The sequence below is a fragment of the Pristiophorus japonicus genome, chromosome 8 (assembly GCF_044704955.1).
Source record: "Pristiophorus japonicus isolate sPriJap1 chromosome 8, sPriJap1.hap1, whole genome shotgun sequence".
In the NCBI taxonomy this organism is placed as follows: domain Eukaryota; kingdom Metazoa; phylum Chordata; class Chondrichthyes; family Pristiophoridae; genus Pristiophorus; species Pristiophorus japonicus.
Window position 1 is genome coordinate 75,819,380 of NC_091984.1, and position 22,279 is coordinate 75,841,658.

Sequence of the window (22,279 nt, forward strand, 5' to 3'; positions counted from 1 at the left end):
TTCAGCTTTCTTCCTACATTGAAGTCTAAATCATTGAGAAATACCACAAAGAGCAAGGGACCTAATACTGAGCCCTTTGGAACCCCACTGGAAACAGCCTTCCAGTCATAAAAACACCGATGACCATTACCATTTGCTTCGTGCCACTGAGCCAATTTTGGATCCAAAATGCCACTTTCCCTTGGATCCCATGGCTTTTACTTTTCTGACCAGTCTGCCATGTGGGTCCTTGTCAAAAGCTTTGCTAAAATTCATGAAAACGACATCAAATGCATTGACCCTCCTCCGAAAATTCAATCAAGTTAGTCAGACTCGAGGTTCCCTTTACAAATCCATGATGACTGTCCTTGATTAATCCATGCCTTTCTAAATGACGATTTATTTTGCCATTCAGAATATTCTCCAATAATTTGCCCACCTCCGAGGTTAGGTTGACTGGTCTGTAATTACTCAGACTATCCTTTTCTCCCTTTTTAAACAACGGTACAACATCAGCAATCCTCCATTCTCCGGCAGCACATCTGTAGCCAGAGAAGATTGGAAAATGATGGTCAGAGCTTCAGCTATTTCCTCTCTTGCTTCTCTTAACAGCCTGGGATACATTTCATCCGGGCCTGGGGATTTATGTACTCTCAAGGATGCTACACTCCTTAATACTTCCTCTCTCACTATGTTTATTTCATCGAATATTTCACACTCCTCCTTAACGATAATGTCTGCAACGTTCCTCTCTTTTGTGAAGACAGATGCAAGGTATTCATTAAGAACTATAGTCATGTTTTCCGCCTCCACATATAGGTTACCTTTTTGGTCTCTAATAGGACCTACTCTTTCTTTAGTTATCTTCTTACTCTTTATGCATTTATAAAACATATAGAGCTCAATACGGACAGTAACACGGTCAAGCGCAGGGCGATTCTCCTCACCGTTTGTGGGTCCACGATATATGGCCTCATCAAAAATCTGCTAGCACCGACGAAACCAACAGACAAGACATATGCAGAGTTGTGCACGCTGGTTCAGGAATACCTCAAGCTGAAGGAGAGCATCTTAATGGCCAGGTATCGCTTTTATACGCACCATCGCTCCGAAGGCCAGGAGCTATGTCACCGACCTAAGACGCCTTGCAGGACCGTGCGAATTTGCAGGATTTTGGGGGGAAATGTTGCGGGACTTTTTCGTGTTTGGAATCGGCCACGAGGTCATTCTTCGCAAACTGCTGTCTGCCGAATCCCTAGATCTGAGCAAGGCCATCACGATAGCCCAGCTTTCATGTCCACGAACGATAACACTAAGCAGCTATCTTCTCAGCATCAAAGCTCACCGGCAAGTACTGTGCATAAAGTAATGCCTTCAACAGGCAGAACTGTACATGGCAGGATCTACACGCCTGCAGAGGCCAGAACTAGGATGACTCAAGAGTCCGTGGGGCGTGAATGCAAATCCATTAACACCATGTTGGCGCTGCGGGGGTAATCACAGAGCCCATCAATGTCGATTCAAGCACTACATGTGCAAAAGCTGCAGAACCATGGGGCACCTCCAGCGAATGTGCAAACGTGCTGTGACTCACCACATGGCAGAGTCGGCAGAAGATGACCAATCCAGCGTGGATCACGCTGAACGAGTAAGAGAGGCAACTCAACCCAAGGCTGAAGAGGAAGTGTTCACCACCAAAAGCCCTCTGATAATGTTGAAAGTCAAATTAAACGGCATTCCAGTTTCCATGGAATTGGACACGGGGGCGAGTCAGTCAATTATGAGTCAGAAGGCTTTTGAGAAACTGTGGGGCAACAAGGCACAAAGGCTAAAACTAAGCCCGATTCATACAAAGCTGCGCACTTACACCAAAGACCTCATACCAGTCATTGGCAGTGCGGCAATAAAGGTATCGTACGATGGAGCTGTGCATGATTTATCACTATGGATTGTACCAGGTGATGGCCCAACGCTGTTCGGCAGAAGCTGGATAGAAAAGATCCGATGGAACTAGGACGACATCAAAGCGCTGTCTTCGGTGGATGACGCCTCGTGCGCTCAAGTGGTAAACAAATTTCCGTCGCTATTTGAACCAGGCATCGGCAACTTCACAGGCACCAAAGTGCAGATCCATCTAGTCCCTGATGCACGGCCCGTTCATCACAAGGCTCGAGCGGTTCCATATATGATGCGGGAGAAAGTCGAGATCAAACTGGAAAGACTTCAACAAGAGGGAATTATATCGCCAGTCGAGTTCAACGAGTGGGCCAGTCCAATTGTTCCGGTGTTGAAAAGCGATGGCACGATCAGAATCTGCGGAGACTACAAAGTAACGATCAACCGAGTCTCGTTACAGGACCAGTACCCACTACCCAAAGTGGAGGACCTGTTCGCAATGTTAGCAGGGGAGAAGTCATTCACCAAGCTGGATTTAACCTCTGCTTACATGACACAGGAGCTGGCTGAATCTTCAAAAAGATTGACGTGCATCAACACGCACAAAAGACTGTTCATATACCAGAGATGACCTTTTTGGATTCGCTTGGCTGCTGCCATCTTCCAGAGGAACATGGAGAGTCTGCTGAAATCGGTTCCGCGCACTGTTGTGTTCCAAGACGATATCCTGATCACTGGTCGTGACACCACCGTTCAATGCACAACCTGAAAGAGGTTCTAAAGCAACTGGACAGAGTGGGACTCAGGCTGAAGTGCTCCAAGTGTGTTTTCCTGGTGCCAGAGGTCGAATTTTTTGGGAGAAAGATTGCAGACAGACAGCATCAGACCCACGCACTCTAAGACGGAGGCCATCAAGAATGCACCCAGACCACAGAATGTGACGGAGCTGCATTCGTTCCTGGAACTCAACTATTTTGGTAACTTTCTACCGCGGTTGAGCACTTTGCTGGAACCTTTGCATTTATTGCTATGCAAGAGTGACGACTGGGTTTGGGGTAAATCTCAAGAGACAGCCTTCGATAAGGCCTGAAATCTGCTATGTTCTAACAGGTTATTTGTATTGCATGACCCGTGTAAACGTTTAGTTCTAGCTTGTGATGCATCTTTGTACGGCGTCGGTTGTGTGTTACAGCAAGCCAATGTGTCAGGCAAACTGCAACTTGGTCGCATATGCGTCCAGGAGTTTATCTAAGGCTGAAAGAGCCTACAGTATGGTTGAGAAAGAAGCATTAGCATGCGTATATGGGGTTAAGAAAATGCACCAATACCTATTTGGACTCCGGTTCGAGCTCGAAACCGACCACAAACTGCTCACTTCGCCATTTTCAGAAGGCAAAGATATTAACACCAATGCTTCGTCCCGCATCCAAAGTTGGGCACTAACATTATCTGCATATGACTATGTAATCCGCCACAGACCAGGCACTGTGCTGATGCCCTCAGCCGACTACCATTGCCCATCACCAGGGTGGAAATGGCGCAACCCGCAGACTTGCTCCTTGTAATGGATGCTTTTGAGAGCGAGGAGTCACCCATCACGGCTCGCCAGATCAGGACCTGGACTAGCCAGGACCCTGTGCTATCACTAGTTAAAAACTACGTCCTTAATGGGAGCTGGTCGCTGTTCCTGGGGAAATAAAAGATGAAATTAAGCCATTTTACCAACGCAAGGATGAAATGTCCATCCAATCGGATTGTCTCCTATGGGGGAATCGCGTGGTTTTGCCAAAAAAAGGCAGGGAAACGTTTGTACGCGACCTACACAGTACCCACCCAGGCATAGTCAGGTCGCACGTTTGGTGGCCCGGCATTGACTCGGAATTGGAGTCATACGTACACCAATGTAACACTTGCTCACAGTTGAGCAATGCACCAAGGGATGCCCCACTGAGTCTGTGGTCATGGCCCTCCAAACCGTGGTCCAGGGTCCACCTAGATTTCCAAGTAGCAGTGGACGCTTACTCTAAATGGATTGAATGTGTAATAATGTCATCATATACATCCACTGCCACCATTGAAAGCCTCCGGGCCACATTCGCCATCCATGGTTTGCCCGATGTCCTTGTTAGTGACAATGGACCATGTTTCATCAGCTCGGAATTCAACGAGTTCATGACCCGCAATGGCATCAAACATGTCAGGTCTGCCCCGTTTAAGCCCGCATCCAATGGTCAAGCGGAAGGGGCAGTCCAAACTATCAAGCAGAGCTTGAAATGCATGGGGGATGGTTCCCTGCAGACCTGGTTATCTCGGGTTCTGCTCAGCAACCGGATGCAACCCCGGCAGAATTGTTAATGAAGAGAGCACTCAAAACCAGGCTCTCCTTAGTCCACCCGGATCGCAATGATCATGTAGAAACCCGGTGATAGAGAATTCAAACAGGCTGCATTCAGACAGGCTGTGAGAATTCACAGACCCTAAGTCAAAGATGCTACGTGAGTGGGAGCATGTTGCATTAAGTCATCAATCAACTTGGCATTTTAGGACCTTTGGTAGCGAGCCAATTAAAGGTTAACAGTATATCAATTAAGCCAATCAGGTCAAAGAAGGCGCGTTCTTTTCTGTAAACTGAGCCAGGTATAAGAGCAGCCATTTTGGCCATGTGGTCTCAGAAGGACAAAGGCCTGGCTAAAAGCCAGAAGCTTGTTGCTGCTGCCAGAATAAAATTACATTAAAACTACAACCGGAGTTCGCATTTCATTGGAAATTAAGAGATCTAACAATTTTGGCGTCACGAACACGATCGCTGAAGGAAGAAGCTGAATTTTGGACATCGGATCTACATACTGAGGTAAAGACTCCTCTTTATAAAAGTCCTCGGTCAAAAATCTAAATTCGCCTCTCCTTCTACGCGATTCCGAAAGCCTCCAGTTTGCGAACCCTCCGGTTGGTAGTCGGCTCGAGGTCCCATAGACGTCTAACTTCGGCGGTGTGTTAGTTAATTAATCACCGACCCACTGATCGGCTGGAAAGCCTACGACTCGAGACCCCAGTAAAGAAATAAGTATTATGGCAGGAAGAGATAAGAGCAAAGAATTGCCTACAACTGTTAAAGGTGGGCAGGCACCACTTGAGGTTTCGATAGATGAAATCCTCCAACAGTTGAAAGAATACATAGAGCAACAATTCAACTTATCTAAAACTTGTATTTAGATCGAACAAAAGTACGGAACCTCCAAAGGACAATGGTCCTTGGACGAGATCAAAAGGATCTGGGGAAAAACGACCCATATGAAAAATAAAGAGCGAATCCGATGGTCCCTAACCGTTATGGGACAGATCCGACAGCGGAATGAAATTATAACGTGTTCCCAACATGACAGGGACCAGACCAGTACAAAGGACCAATTGCAAGCTGTTTGTGCACAGCTGCGACAGAAAAGACTTGAATTTGAAAAGTCGGAAGCGGAAGTTAAAGATCTTAAAGGTGAAATTAAAGAATGGAAAAATCATTTGGTCAAGAGACAGTAATAGGAAAAGGAAAATGGATCAGTCAATTCCCAGGGTACCCATGTTTGGATAAATTAAAAGCGCAAACCCGAGGACACGACCGAGGAATAGATACGGATTCTGAATCCTCTGACGATACAGGGTCGGAGGATGAAAAATTAGGGGTGCGCTTTGCCCCGTTTAAAAAAAGACGAGTTGTAGTCAAATCAGAAGAGACCGCGGATGAGGATGGAACCAAAAAAAACGAGGAAAAGGGTGTATACAGAATACTTATTTCATGATCTGGCAGACCCAGAGAAAATTGATAAATGGTCCAAGGAATTGCCCAATCCAAAGAAAGGGGTAGTGAAAACGTGGGACCAATTGGACCGCTTAAGAAATATATATCAACTTCATCCCTGGGACGGAGTGCAAATTTTGACCATAATGGTGCCAAAAACACAGGGAAGAAAATTGCACGACAAGGTAGAAGAAGCTTTGGGGCAGGATGAGCAAGATTTAGATGCAGGCTGGGAGGCGATTAAACACTGGCTGCAAGCCTTCAGTCCAGCTAAGACAGACTGGGGAAAAATTGCAGCCTGCCAACAGAAAGGAACAGAGGAGGTCCTGGAGTATGACGAGCGGTTTAGATGCACGTGGCTAGAACATTCGGGTATGAATAATACGGATGAGGAAATGGATGAACAAGTGTTTGGACCCCTGAAAGCAGCTTTCGTGGCAGGTCTAAAGCCAGAACTGTCCAAAATGCTGAAGGTAGTGTTACCGGACTGGGAAGGTAGAGGAACTACCTTTGCAGCATTGGTGGATCGATATAACCAATTAGATCGGCATATGGGAGCTAAAGTCCGAGCTGTACAGGCTATGAGATGGAAATCCAAGGATTCCGATAAATAGTTATTTGGAAAATTACCCGGAAAATGTCATTATTGTGGGAAAGAAGGTCACTGGGCCAAGACGTGCAGGGCAAAACAGCAAGGTCGCGGCCGGGGAAGAGGACGCAGCCAGGGATACAATTCAGCCAACAAACCAGGCTTGTCACAAGATAATGACCTCATAGAAGCATTTAAGCGAGTGACAATACAACAACAGAAGGAGTTACTTGGGATAGCAAAAAACGATTAGAGCCCACCCTGGCCCCACTCCTCGCACTTAAACAACAAAGGGGAGATGGGCTATATCTAACTGTGAGGGTGGGCGATAAGGATGTGGACTGTCTTTTAGACACGGGGCGGAATTAACATGCTTACCCCTACAATATGAAGACTTTTTGTCGTTGGATGGTAGGGCACGTACAGCCTATGGAGTTGGGGACCATAAAATGGAAATTAAAAGGACAACACCGGTACTTATAGGGCTGGGTCCACATGAACTAACCACGCCGGTCTGGATAGGCCCAGTACATCAACCCCTTTTGGGAATGGACGTTATAATCCAAATAGATTCATGGTTGCATTTCGAGAATGGTCGGGTGACATGGTCAATTAGAACTTTGAAGAAAGAAGAATTGAAGGAACACCCAATATGGGCTAAAGATAAGAACGATTGTGGCCTACTCCAGATGGAGCCTGTGTCATTTACCGGGACCAAGCCTCCATGCACTAAACAGTATCCCATCAGTCCAACTGCCATCGCGGGAATCTTACCGGTTATTCAGCAATTGGAGAAACAAGGGGTGCTTATTAAAACGCATAGCTTCTCCAATAGCCCCGTGTGGCCGGTACAGAAATCTAATGAGACTTGGCGTTTGATTGTCGATTATAGGAAAGCTAACCAGTGTATTGATCAAAAAGCTCCTTTGGTCGCAGATCCCTCCATCATTTTTAATGCCCTCAAACCGGAACATAAATATTTCTCGGTTATAGACATGGCCAACGGATTTTGGTCGGTGCCTCTGGCACCGGAGGTTCAACAGTGGTTTGCTCTCACTGTCCAAGGACAACAATATACTTGGACCCGGTTACCACAGGGTTTCCACAACAGCCCTACGGTATTTCACATGGCTTTACAAAGTCATTTGCGAGAATTACCTCCCCTGTCATCCACAGTCATCCAATATGTAGACGATATCCTGCTAGCTTCAAACATGGAAGAACAGCATGAACAAGATTTACGAGTTTTGCTGGACCACCTTTGGCTGAAAGGACATAAAGCCAGCATCGACAAAGCACAAATATCCCAAGAAGAGGTTGTATACCTGGGACAAATGATTTCACAAGGAAAGAGAGAACTTACCCAGGATAGAACTGCAGCCATTTGGGCTGCTAAAAAACCCACCACTATTCAGGAACCAAGGTCTTTTTTGGGATTGTGTAACTTTAACAGAAATTGGATTGATTCCTTCACACAGCTTGCTTAGCCACTGAATGATATTTTAAAGGGGAAACGTGCTTCTAAAGAAGCCTTCACGCTCACTAAGGAACAGCAAGAGGCCTTCCTGAGTTTGAAAAAGGCTTTGTGTTCGGCACCGGCTCTGGGAATCCCCGACAGTGGTAAGCCATTTACCCTGTTTGTCCATGAGAAAGAAGGATATATGACAGCTATACTGACACAAGAACATGGGGATTGGCAAAGACCTATTGGCTATTATTCGGCAAAACTGGATGCGGTAGCTCTCGGATGGGGAAGTTGCCTAAGGGCCATGGAAGCTACATGTCGAGCGGTAATGACCACTGCGGGTCTAGTCCTCGACCAAAAGCTGATTGTTAAGTGTCCCCACACCGTACATGCTTTGCTGTCTATGAATAGAATGTCTCAGGTGACAGCAGCTAAATGGACCCACTGGACAGCAGTTTTGGAAGCTCCTAATCTCCATATTGTCCGGGCCAGCCCGGTTAATCCCGCAACTATGCTCCCGATGTCAGAATCGAGGGAGCAAGAGGGGAGAGAATGTGAAGAGCATGACTGCGTGGAGATTTTAAAAGAAACAGAAGAAGCAGCCTTAGCAGCAGAGGAGCCTCTACACAACCCAGACCTCATCCTGTTTACAGATGGTTCCTCCTTTGTTGACAATGGTACCAGAAAAGCATGATGGGCAGTTACAACCTTATATGAGGTAGTGGCAAAAGGATGTTTACCCTCAGGAATGTCAGTACAACAGGCCGAGTTGCGGGCCCTGTCAGAATAGCAGAAGTACAGACAGCTAATGTCTACACAGATTCGCGTTATGCTTTTGGAGTCGCTCACGATTTTGGTCTGTTATGGCGGAAAAGAGGATTCCTCACTGCTGCTGGTATACCTATCCGAAATGGAAAAGAAGTCCGAGACTTACTAGAGGCCATACAATTATACCAGGAAGTGTCCATCCTGAAGTGTAAGGCCCATACCAAGGAAAATACCACAGAAGCACAGGGAAATGCCCGAGCCGACCAGGCAGCTAAAGATGCCGCCTCATAGGGCGTTCCCCCAGAAGAACCAACACAGATGTGCAGATTGAAAGCACTCAGGACTCTGACACGAGACCTTCAAACAAAGCAAGGCGAGTGTTCCCGAGAGGAAAAATGGATATGGATTGAGGCAGGAATTAAGCTATGCGAAGATGGTGTCTGGAGACAAAGAATTACCGACAAGCCAGTCGCGCCACAAGCGCTTATGCCTTTTTAGCCCAACAGATCCACTCGTGGGGACACTTGGTCTCACAACAGATGACGGCACGGTTCCAGAAAAGCTGGTGGGGTCGGCGACTTAAAAAACATGCCCAGCTAGTAGCAGACCGTTCTGTGGTCTGCCAGAAAAATAATTCTGGACCCATCACGGTAATGCCCCAACTGAGGCCCCCTGCCCCTGTCGGACCATTCCAGCATCTGCAGGTTGATTATATATCTCTTCCTTCATGCCAAGGATACACTAATATTCTTGTCATGGTCGACAGATTCTCTAGATGGGTAGAAGCTGTCCCAACTAAAAGAGCCACAGCCAATCACACTGCAAAGGTCTTGTGTAAGGATTACATTCCCCAATGGGGAGTCCCGAGTAGCATTGACTCAGATCAGGGAACACACTTCACAGGTGCTGTCTGCCAAGAGGTCTGTAGGTTACTGAACATTACGTGGGGTTTACACTGTCCTTATCATCCACAATCATCAGGATAAGTGGAGCGAATGAATCGAACTATCACCAAGAAGGAACACCATGGCCCCAGGCACTACCAATAGTGCTATGTAGTATTAGGGCAACCCCGAACAGAACTACAGGTCTAAGCCCATTTGAAATTATAACAGGAAGACCCATGTCGCTGCCAGGAACTATCGATTTACGGAAAGCTGATGTTCACTTAATGAGTGACACTTTGTTTATCATAATGTCAGGACCTAACTAATGCTATTAGTTCTGTTTCCCGACAGGTATCAGCAGCTTGGGCTAATCCACCCGAAGGAGGACACGACATCATCCCGGGAGTCTGGGTGTATGTGAAAAAGTTGCATAAAGAACCTTTGGGTGCCAAGTGGGAGGGACCTTATCAAGTGTTATTGACCACCCAGGCAGCTGTTAAAGTCCAAGGAAAGAAAGCCTGGATCCACGCCTCACATGTTAAACGAGCACCCATAACTGAAGCTGAAATCTAATAAGGACAATTACTTTTTGCCAAAATGTATAAATTTACGTATTACTGACTGTAGGTATTCTAGGCATTTGCCTACTTCTTACTAGCCGGCCCTCTGCAGCAAAGGGAAATAGTAGGGTAGCAAGGGAATTACATGTAAATACCTTTTTATATTTGTCATACATTTATGCCAAACAAGGTAACATTTCTAGTTGTTGGGTGTGTGCGCATATTCCTATTCACTCAAAGGGAGGGATTCCCTTGAGGCCAGTACCCTTGAATATCACGGAAATGGCTGAGTGGATAATTAATCAAAACAAAATAGGCAATCCGTTTCAGGATACAGAAAACTGGGCACGTAAATGGAAGTCAGCAGGTTACAATCTGACTACCTTTGAAGGGGGATACCAACCGTGGCACAATAATTCCAAACGGCCCCCATTTTTTGGTATCACTAATACAACGGGAATAGGAAGACCGAGGGAATCGGTCTGTCTGATTAGAAACATCAAAGAAGGCCAAAATATGGGGTATAGTAACTGCTCCCGAAATTATAATGTAATCAAGCCACGGAACTGTCCAAACTGGGCCAATGTGGGAATTCTTAATGTAACAGGGATTCTGAATAAAACAGATGGAAAAGCCTGGACAGGCCCGGAGTGTTGCTGACAACGAAACAGCTAACATTCATTGCCTATAATGGCACCTATTGAATTGGACAGGATCCTGCTATTTAGCCTACATTGTGCTATATATGTATCATATAAAGTCACTGTTGGAACATTTACACCGTCCTAAGAGAGCTATCACAGAAACAGAGAGGTTCTTTGCCATTCTGATCCCAGGTATAGGACCGCCAGACTGGCAAAGGAATCCATTAACATGGCATCCGTTGTGGAACGGGTAGCCAATGACTAAAGTAAATGTTGGTCCCTTAGAAGAACTAAAGTAAATGTTGGTCCCTTCGAAGAACTACAGTAAATGTTGGTCCCTTCAAAGATGAGAAGGGGTATTTAATAATGGGAAATGTGGAAATGGCTGAGACCTTAAACAATTATTTTGCTTCGGTCTTCACAGTGGAAGACACAGAAACCATGCCAGAAATTGCTGGTCACAGGAATGTGGGAAGGGAGGACCTGGAGACAATCACTATCACTAGGCAGGTAGTGCTGGACAGGCTAATGGGACTCAAGGTAGACAAGTCTCCTGGTCCTGATGAAATGCATCCCAGGGTATTAAAAGAGATGGCGGAAGTTATAGCAGATGCATTCGTTATAATCTACCAAAATTCTATGGATTCTGGGGAGGTACCAGCGGATTGGAAAGCAGCTAATGTAACGCCTGTTTAAAAAAGGGGGCAGACAAAAAGCAGGTAACTATAGGCCGGCTAGTTTAACATCTATAGTGGGGAAAATGCTTGAAACTATCATTAAGGAAGAAATAGCGGGACATCTAGATAGGAATAGTGCAATCAAGCAGACGCAGCATGGATTCATGAAGGGGAAATCATGTTTAACTAATTTACTGGAATTCTTTGAGGATATAACTAGCATGATGGATAGAGGTGTACCGATGCATGTGGTGTATTTAGATTTCCAAAAGGCATTCGATAAGGTGCCACACAAAAGGTTACTGCAGAAGATAAAGGTACGCGGGCTCAGTGGAAATGTATTAGCATGGATCGAGAATTGGCTGGCTAACAGAAAGCAGAGAGTTGGGATAAATGGGTCCTTTTCGGGTTGGAAATCGGTGGTTAGTGGTGTGCCACAGGGATCGGTGCTGGGACCACAACTGTTTACAATATACATAGATGACCTGGAAGAGGGGACAGAGTGTAGTGTAACAAAATTTGCAGATGACACAAAGATTAGTGGGAAAGCGGGTTGTGTAGAGGACACAGAGAGGCTGCAAAGAGATTTAGATAGGTTAAGCGAATGGGCTAAGGTTTGGCAGATGGAATACAATGTCGGAAAGTGTGAGGTCATCCACCTTGGGGACAAAAAACAGTAAAAGGGAATACTATTTGAATGGGGAGAAATTACAACATGCTGCGGTGCAGAGGGACCTGGGGGTCCTTGAGCATGAATCCCAAAAAGTTAGTTTGCAGGTGCAGCAGGTAATCAGGAAGGCAAATGGAATGTTGGCCTTCATTGCGAGAGAGGTGGAGTACAAAAACAGGGAGGTCCTTCTGCAACTGTACAGGGTATTGGTGAGGCCGCACCTGGAGTACTGCATGCAGTTTTGGTCGCCTTACTTAAGGAAGGATATATTGGCTTTGGAGCGGGTATAGAGACGATTCACTAGGCTGATTCCGGAGATGAGGGGGTTACCTTATGATGATAGATTGAGTAGACTGGGTCTTTACTCGTTGGAGTTCAGAAGGATGAGGGGTGATCTTATAGAAACATTTAAAATAATGAAAGGGATAGACAAGATAGAGGCAGAGAGGTTGTTTCCACTGGTCGAGGAGACTAGAACTAGGGGGCACAGCCTCAAAATACGGGGGAGCCAATTTAAAACCGAGTTGAGAAGGAATTTCTTCTCCCAGAGGGTTGTGAATCTGTGGAATTCTCTGCCCAAGGAAGCAGTTGAGGCTAGCTCATTGAATATATTCAAGTCACAGATAGATAGATTTTTAACCAATAAGGGAATTAAGGGTTATGGGGGGCGGGCGGGTAAGTGGAGCTAAGTCCATGGCCAGATCAGCCATGATCTTGTTGAATGGCGGAGCAGGCTCGAGGGGCTAGATGGCCTACTCCTGTTCCTATTTCTTATGTTCTTATACCTCAGAGGCCCTAGTTAAAATCAATGCAGAAATGGAAGCAATCCGCACAATAGCCCTACAGAATAGACTGGCCCTTGACTACATCCTGGCTGAAAAGGGAGGTACTTGCGTCCTATTCGGAACTGAGTGTTGCACGTATATCCCAGATAGCTCCGAAGAAATTACCCATCTAGCGGAGCATATCCAAAAGGAGGTAGAAAAACTTAAGCAACCCCCATCATTCACTTTGTGGAGCGGAGCCACTGAATGGCTAGGTTCAATAGGAACTTCATTGGTGGAAGGTTTAATTCTATTCATTGTAATTATTTTACTTTTATATTGTTTGTTTATGTTGATTAAATGTTGTTGCGACCAGGCGGCTGCAGCTGCTGTCCCTAAGGTGAGACACCTTGCAGGTCCCAGCAGACCGTCTGTACGTGGCACAGGGGTATGTTATGCTTAAGGGACGGTTATTTACTGGTTGAATTAAGATATTGATTTGGATTCAATTGGAATAAGGTTAATTAACCTACTAAAACCAGACTTCAATTGTGGCCATGATGGAATTCGGGTTGGTGTAAATTTGTGTGGAGGCTACTAGTCCGGACATGTGGCGAAACACATCAACAAATTTTAGAAGGAAACTCTATTAACATGTATGAAATTATTTTGTGGAATGTTTAACTAGTGATACCTGATGTTTTATGATTCAGTTTGTGAAAGAATCAAAGGGGGGATTGATAGAGAATTCAAACAGGCTGCATTCAGACAGGCTGTGAGAATTCACAGACCCCAAGTCAGAGATGCTACGTGAGTGAGAGCATGTTACATTAAGTCATCAATCAACTTGACATTTTAGGACCTTTGGTAGCGAGCCAATTAAAGGTTAACAGTATATCAATTGAGCCAATAAGGTCAAAGAAGGCGCGTTCTTTTCTGTAAACTGAGCCAGGTATAAGAGCAGCCATTTTGGCCATGTGGTCTCAGAAGGACAAAGGCCTGGCTTAAAGCAAGAAGCTTGTTGCTGCTGCCAGAATAAAATTACATTGAAACTACAACCGGAGTTCGCATTTCATTGGAAATTAAGAGATCTAACACCCGACATCACCAGCATAACATGTACCATGACATGTATCGTGTGACATTGAGGTTAATGACCCTGTATTTGTTCTTATTTACGGTCATGGTCCCAAATGGCTTGCTGGCACTGTTTTAGCCAAGGAGGGGAATAGAGTGTTTGTTGTCAAACTTCTGAATGGACAAACGTGCAGAAAGCATTTGGATCAGACCAAACTGCGATTCACTGACAACCAAGAACAGTTTGAAGAGGACATTACCATCATTGATCCATCAACACACACCCAACCAGCAATCGACCTCGCTGTCAATCACGAGGATGAACCCATCATGCCCGACAGTCCAATCAGACCAGCCGTGCTGCAGTGCAGCAATGATCCGACCAACTCACCCATGCCAAGATTTCAACTCAGGCGATTGACCCGGGAACGAAGAGACCCTGATCGCCTCAACTTGTAAATAACTTGTATCTAAGACTTTGGAGGGGGCGGGGGGGAGGGGAGTAATATTATATATGTAAACTTTATAATAGTGTAAGACTTGCCACCAGGGGACGCACCTGTTGGAGACCTAAGGGTCACCTGCACACCTCGTGCAAGGGAGTATAAAAGGTTGTCTGCCATGCTGCTTCTTCACTCTGGAGTTTGATTAAAGAGACTAAGGTCACATCAGTTTGAGCTTACAACATACAGTCTTGTGGATTTATTCTGAACATAACACATATAGTCTCATTTGATGATTCTTCTTACATATCCCTCCTCACAGCTGCAATTGTTTATTTTTTTAATATTGCGACCCGCCCTCCTTTTTTATCCCCCTCTTTATTTCCTCTGAAAACCTTGTAAGGAAGAGTGTGAGCTGCCATCTTTGCCCTTCTTTCAGCCATGTTTCATTTAGCTATGATATCATACCTCATCTATATGTGTCTATCTGTGCCTTATTTACTCGACTCCTTGCACTGAAGTATATACCATTAAGCACTGAAAGCAGCTGTGAGGGGTAAGATTATTCTTGTGAGGGCTGCATGGTTTTCACAAAATCCAAGCTAAAAACACAACTGTAATTTTCTAGTGGCCCTAGCCATGAGGTAAAATCAAATATTAAACTTGTGCTTGATGAGTTAAACTGTGTAACATCACACTGGCTACACATTATTCTCATTAGAATGGCAGTCTGTTTTCCATTTAGATTTTAATTGGTTGAGGCAAACTTAGTACTTACCATAGTTTTAGCCCAGGTTTCAGCCAATAGGAATGCTGTGTTGTAACCACCGAAACCTAATATTGATTTGCAGGAGTGCATTTTCATTTATTTTATTGGTGGGCTACCCTTGGATTAATGGACCAATAATGGATCCAAAATGCTTCTATCCAGTGCCCTTTCAAATTAAAGCCAAAATATTCTCTGGATCAGCCAGCTGGAGGGAGCCTGAAACAACCTCACACGAACATGTCGGAGAACCTCCTGTACTCGAGGCATGAGGCTAGGAATTTTGTTTCATTACAGGAACTATATATAGCTGCAGCACCAAGCCACAAATCTGCATTACAGGCAATTCTCGATTATCTGCACACGGATGCAATGGGAAACTGTTGTAACAGTATTTAAAATTCTGTGTGTGTGATGTCACTTTGAAACTCTGATGTTCCTTTTGAATGTTGCCTGTTGAGCCTTGCTTTTAAGCGCTCTGCCTTGCCTCAGCTCCCGCTGCTGCTCGCACACAGGTCCACTGCCTCTTATAATTCATTAAAATGCCATGAACAGTTACAGGAAGTAATCAACAAGCCTAATGGTCGTTAGATCTAGAGGACTAGAATTCAAGGATTAGAAGGTGCGCTACAGCTATTGGTTAGAGCACATCTGCAGTACTGTAAGCATAAACTATACTGTCAACTCGCTCTCACGGAGAAATCGTTTACCCGGCATAGCCCAATCCCCGAGGGACCCAGATAATTGAGAGTTGCCTGTATATGATAAACAGCACACAAATACAAAATATCCCATGTTAAAATACCCAAATAAACACATGTATGGTAACAACTTCTATTGCATTGTACCTATTTTGGAGTGGTTGTCAACTGTTAAATCCTCAAGTCCAATTTGCTGCCAGAAGCAGTCATCCCAGCCTGTTTCTGCAGAGTAGGTCCATTTACAAACCAAAGTACAGAGAGATCTGCAAAACAAGGCAAGGAAAACAGTTACTGCCTATATCTCACTGGATTCATATGAATAATTCAAATAAATTGCTCACCAATTCAATCCCATCTTTTACAATATTACAGAGGGGTTTTATAGATACAATGTAATATGCAAAGGAGCTGTATTCTTCAATGAAAATTTCAAAATCATTAACAACTTAGTAGTGATTCTGCTTCTGACTATTTACTTCGGGAAAAAAAATCAATCACATTGATTTCTAAAATTTCTGAGAAACACAAAACTTTGCCAGAACCTCAATTTTCCTTACTGGATGGGTGATTTCATACTGACAGAATTTTGGGAACCTGGTTAGCATGTCATTGTGGTTAAGAAGGCATACGGAATGCTTGCCTTTATTGACCAAGGCATAGAATATAAGAGCAGGGAGGTTATGCTTAAATTGTATAATACTTTGGTTAGGCCACAGCTGGAGTACTGCGTGCAGTTCTGGTCGCCGTATTATAGGACATGATTGCACTAGAGAGGGTGCAGGGGAGATTCACTAGGATGCTGCCTGGAATGGAGAATCTTAGTTATGAGATTGGATAGGCTGGGTTTGTTCTCATTGGAACAGAGGAGGTTGAGAGGAGACTTCATCAAGGTGTACAAAATATTGAGGGGCCTGGACATAATGGATAGTAAGGGTCTATTTCCATTGGTGGCGGGGGCTATTACGAGAGGGCATAGTTTTAAGGTGGTTGGTGGAAGGTTTAGAGCGGATTTGAGGGGGGGCTTCTTTACACAGAGGGTTGTGAGGATTTGGAACTCACTGTCTGGAAGAGTGATGGATGCAGAAACCCTCACCACTTTTAAGAGATGGTTGGATGGGCACTTAAAGTGCCGTAACCTGCAGGGTTACGGACCTAGAGCTGGTAACTGGGATTAGACTAGATGACCTTTTGTTGGTCGGCGCAGATATAATGGTAAGTACTGCAGGGAATAGAATATGGCCAGGGTGATCTCCTGGACTCGTTTCGATCGCCTGGAGGGGTCGGAGAGGAATTTTCCCAAATTTTTTCTCCCTAAATTGGGCTGGGTTTTTATCTGGTTTTTGCCTCTGGCAGGAGATCACATGGCTCTGGTTGGGGTGAGTGTAGATGTTTTTAGTATAAGGGGTGTTGCAGTGGTGTGGGGCAGACTGGTTGGGCTGGGTGCTCTTTGCCTTTCTGTCCTTGTTCATGGGTTTGTCTGTAACCTTTAGGGCTGCTGATGAAGGGCCGTGCGGCTCTTTGTCAGCCGGTGCAGACACGATGGGCCAAAATGGCCTCCTTCTGCACTGTAGATTTCTATGTTTCTATGTTCTATTGATTTAAAAAATCAGTGCAAAGAGGGTCCCTTTTACCCAGTTCCCCCTCTACCTGAGTCCAACTGCCAATGTACTTGACCAATTGATTCACTCCTCTCTGTATTGCTGCTAGCAGGGATTGCAACTTCTGTATGTTGTAGGTTGGAAGTCTCACAAGCAACAGTGAGGGAGCAAACACAGAGGGACCAGCACATTAGCAGGTGCACTCTGATAGCTCAGATAGGGTCACGGACCAAGTATAGGGAATGGATAGTAATTGAAAGGGTAAATATATGGCAATTAAAGCAGACAAATGGATGTTGATTGTAGGGGCAAATGCCACCTCCCTTCTTGTCTTCAAAAGCCTCCTTAAGATTCTTCATTTGGCCCCTCATGGCCCTCTTCCCTTTCTCCTTATATGTGTCAGCCATGGCTCAGTTGCTATCACCCTTGCCTCTAAATCAGAAAGTTGTGGGTTCAAGGCCCACTCCAGACACTTGAGCACAAAAATCTAGGCTGACACTCCAGTGCAGTACTGAGTGAGTGCTGCACTGTTGGAGGTGCTGATTTTTAGATCAGATGCTAAACCCGAGATGCCTGCCCTCTCAGGTGGACGTAAAAGATCCCATAGCACTATTTCGAAGAAGAGCGGGGGAGTTATTCCCGGCGTACTGGCCAACATTTATCCCTCAATCAACATCACTAAAACAGATTATCTGGTCATTATCACGTTGGTGTTTGTGGGATTTTGCTGTGCGCAAACTGGCTGCCATGTTTCCTACATTACAACAGTGAATACGGTTTAAAAAAAACTTTGGGACGTCCGGTGGACATGAAAGGTGCTATATAAATGCAAGCCTTTGTTTTATTGCCCGGCACTATTTTCCTATCCACTGCTTGTTAAACACTCCAGGATATCTCTCTGTACATAATGAATGCTAAATAAATCTAACTTATTGTAGAAGAAAGGCAGTGTTGTAAAGTGTATTGTCTCCAGACTAGAAAAGACTGGTTCTGTAGCAGCAGAGCATACGTGTACATATTTCAATGTCGATATGGTATATGTATTCCTCCGTATCCCTAAAAGAAAGCAGACTCGTCTCTCCTTCCTGATTAGGAGATCTCCGAGGATCCCTTTTACAGCCAATCCCACTAGCTGCCTGGTCTCTGCGGGCAGCCTCTGGCCAGCGCGACTTTCTGCTGCTTCCCACCAACTACCCAGCTGGAATGGATGGGAAGTCGACCCGCAGCATTTAAATGAGATCCGGGAGTTCAAATACCCCAGACCTCAGTTCTAGAGGAGTGGGTGACTTTCTTAATCAGCCACCCAAAACCATCCTGGAATGAGAATCAGGACTTTCAATTTTTCCTTGGGCTTGCATCTAAATACCATTTGTAAAATTTTGACCTTAAGTAAGCTGCAGTCAAAAAAGACTTGAGACAGCATGTGTAATTGAAGCTGAATAATGTCATTAGATTTCAGATGTGTTTGTATAGTCTCTCTACCAGAGCCTGGCAGTGGCTTTCAAACCCTGTTCAGGTATCTGTTTACACTGAAGTTCTTTATCTATTACTAAAGGTTACTGGAGACGACTACAACAACACAAAAGCAAAATACTGTGGATGCTGGAATGAAATAAAAACAGAAAATGCTGGAAATCTCAGCAGATCAGGCAGCTTCTGTGGAGAAAAACAGAGTTAACGTTCCAGGTCGATGACCGTTCGTTAGAACTGGTTACCATTCAATAACATTATTACTTCTGTAGTTATTATCGGATTATGATTATTTTATTTATACTTTTCATGTGTATCATTTTCATAAAGAAGGAGAAGACAAATATAGAGGGGAAGACTTAAAATATAAAGACTTACTCTATGATCCTAGGAAAAATGGCCCTGGGGTTGCTGTGCATATGAGTGGGATACAGGCAGGGATGATAGCAGAGCATGTCATTCGTGGAGCGAGTATATTTTGAAGAAGACTATGGGGGTAATTTTCATTTTGGTCGCAGGCGGAAAACTTGAGGTTGCAGATCGGCCACCCGTTATATGAAGTCAATGGAAAGGAACATTGGATGGGGTGTATTATTGTGTTCCTAACAAGATGAGGCTGCTCACAGGGAGGTTAAAGTAACAGTGACCTCAGTCTTTAATAAGACACTCCAGAGTGAGGAACAGGCCTTAGGAGCTGGCTTATGTACAGTGCTCCCAAGGGATGTTGGGATCCCTTGGGACTTCAGGGGATGCACTCCCTGGTGGCGGAACATGGGGGTGCATGCTTTACAGATACACAAAAGTATGACTGGCAGCCGATCCACAATTGCTAGTTTTCTGCCGGTGCCCAAAGTGAAAATGACCCTTTATGGAGCTGTTCTTGCAGGATCACGTTTATAAACGTTAAAGATTTAAGATTCAATAATTGTGGAATCAGTCTTCCATGAATACTGTGCAATGGTGTCCACCCCGAGGTCTGGAGGCCAGTACAAGAAGTGGCAGTACCTTGGTCAAGTAGTTAGTGTAAGTAATAATTTCATTTCTTCAATGGAATTGCAATTGTAAATGTGACCAGCTGTACATATCCCACTAAGCAGAAATACACCCTCCCTAAAAAGTTATGTTTTCATCTTTGCAGAGGAAGATGGCACACAACAAAAGGGAAGGAACTCGAACAGGAGGAGGCCAAGCAAATCTACAGCCACTGACACCGATGGAAGAGAAGGTCGCTGCTTTGATGGGTACTGCCTGGAGAAAAGCAACCACCACTGCACAAGCTGGGCCCACACTCGAGGACGAGGTTAAGTCCTGCAAATTTCAGTCTGGCTTTGCTAAATGTTAAGTACTGCATGGGCTAGCCATGCTTCAGTTCATGGGGATGTCTCCGTCGGCTACACTTCGATTGATGCAATGTGCTATCATTCATCATGGTCCTTCAAATCAGCCTGCTGCCTGCGCTGTGTGAACATAAGAACATAAGAAATAGGAGCAGGTGTAGGCCATACGGCCCCTCGAGCCTGCTCCGCCATTTAATAAGATCATGGCTGGTCTGATCATGGACTCAGCTCCACTTCCCCACCCGCTCCCCATAACCCCTTATCCCCTTATCATTTAAGAAACTCTCTATTTCTGTCTTAAATTTATTCAATGTCCCAGCTTCCACAGCTCTCTGAGGCAGCGAATTCCACAGATTTAACAACCCTCTGAGAGAAGAAATTTCTCCTCATCTCAGTTTTAAATGGGCGGCCCCTTATTCTAAGACCATGCCCTCTAGTTCTAATCTCCCCCGTCACTGGAAACATCCTCTCTGCATCCACCTTGTCAAGCCCCCTCATAATCTTATACCTTTCGATAAGATCACCTTTCATTCTTCTGAATTCCAATGAGTAGAGGTCCAACCTACTCAACCTTTCCTCATAAGTCAACCACCTCATACCCGGAATCAACCTAGTGAACATTCTCTGAACTGTCTCCAAAGCAAGTATATCCTTTCGTAAATTTGGAAACCAAAACTGCACGCAGTATTCCAGGTGTGGCTTCACCAATACCTTATATAGCTGTAGCAAGACTTGCCTGCTTTTATACTCCATCCCCTTTGCAATAAAGGCCAAGATACCATTGGTCTTCCTAAATCACTTGCTGTACCTGCATACTATCCTTTTGTGTTTCATGCACAAGTACCTCCAAGTCCCGCTGTACTGTGGCACTTTGCAATCTTTCACCATTTAAATAATAACTTGCTCTTTGATTTTTTTCTGCCAAAGTGCATAACCTCACACTTTCCAACATCTGCCAAATTTTTGCCCACTCACTTAGCCTGTTTATGTCCTTTTGCAGGTTTTTTGTGTTCTCCTCACACATTGTTTTTCCTCCCATCTTTGTATCGTCAACAAACTTGGCTACATTATACTCAGTCCATTCTTCCAAGTCGTTTATCTCGATTGTAAATAGTTGGGGTCCCAGCACTGATCCCTGTGGCACTCCACTAATTACTGGTTGCCAACCAGAGAATGAACCATTTATCCTGACTTTCTGTTTTCCGTTAGTTAGCCAATCCTCTATCCATTCTAATATATTACCCCAACGCCGTGAACTTTTATCTTGTGCAGTAACCTTTTATGTGGCACCTTGGCAACTGCCTTCTGGAAGTCCAAATACAGCACATCCACTGGTTCCCCTTTATCCACCCTGTTTGTTACACCTTCAAAGAACTCCAGCAAATTTGTCAAACAAGACTTCCTCTTCATGAGCCTACTCATGCCATCCACCCTGCCACCTCCTCTGCTGCTAACCATTTGTCTGTTCTGTTATATGTTGCAGAACTTGAGGCCAACCCTGATGATGCAGAAGAAGATTCAGATGCAGACGAGCCTGAAGAGAACATCTTCCAATCCCACCTTCCAGACCAAGAGCATGGAGGTGAGGGGCAAGGGGAGGGGATGGATGAAGCCCCTATTGTTGAACTCAGTCTTGAGGAGGTGCAGGTATCGCCCATTGAGGTATCACCCCCTTCCCTGAGTGGTTTAAGTGTTGGTGGGACATTCCATGGTTTCCCACCATCTGAGGCTGGGGATTCCAATGGGGTGCAGCGAGGCACACCCAGAGCCCGACCGTCCTCGGCTGCGGGTCCCAATGGGATGCAGCGAGGCACACCCAGGGCCCCACTGTCCCAGGCTGCAGATCCTAGTGGGATGCAGCGAGCCACACCCAGGATGAGGAGGGAAAGAAGAGCTTGACAGCTCTCTCCTGAGGTGCAGGATCTAATAGATGTGGTTCAGATGATGGCAATGAGAGCGGAGAGCATTGATCTTACCCGATCACTCCTGGACAACATCAATGGGGTGGGTGATGAGGTATCGGGATTGTCGGGAGAAGTAACGCCACTCTCAGGAGAAATGGGCACACTGTCCAGGAACATGAGGGAGGGAATGTCTAGGTCAACTGAAACAATGTCAGTGAACATGTGGGAGGGAATGTCGCAGGTAGTTCAAACACTATCAGTGAACGTGAGGGAGGGAATGTTGCAGGTAGTTGA

At 45.1% G+C, this 22,279-nt stretch overlaps 1 protein-coding gene across 2 annotated transcripts in view; it reads right to left on the reverse strand.

Moving 5' to 3' along the window:
* The window catches only part of fggy (FGGY carbohydrate kinase domain containing), a 521,756-nt gene that overhangs the window by 348,928 nt on the left and 150,549 nt on the right, over nt 1–22,279 (reverse strand). For both annotated transcript variants that reach the window (XM_070886941.1, XM_070886940.1), the window contains exon 6: nt 15,824–15,939. In XM_070886941.1, the coding sequence (XP_070743042.1) occupies nt 15,824–15,939 (116 nt within the window). The remainder of the gene's footprint in view (nt 1–15,823; nt 15,940–22,279) is intronic.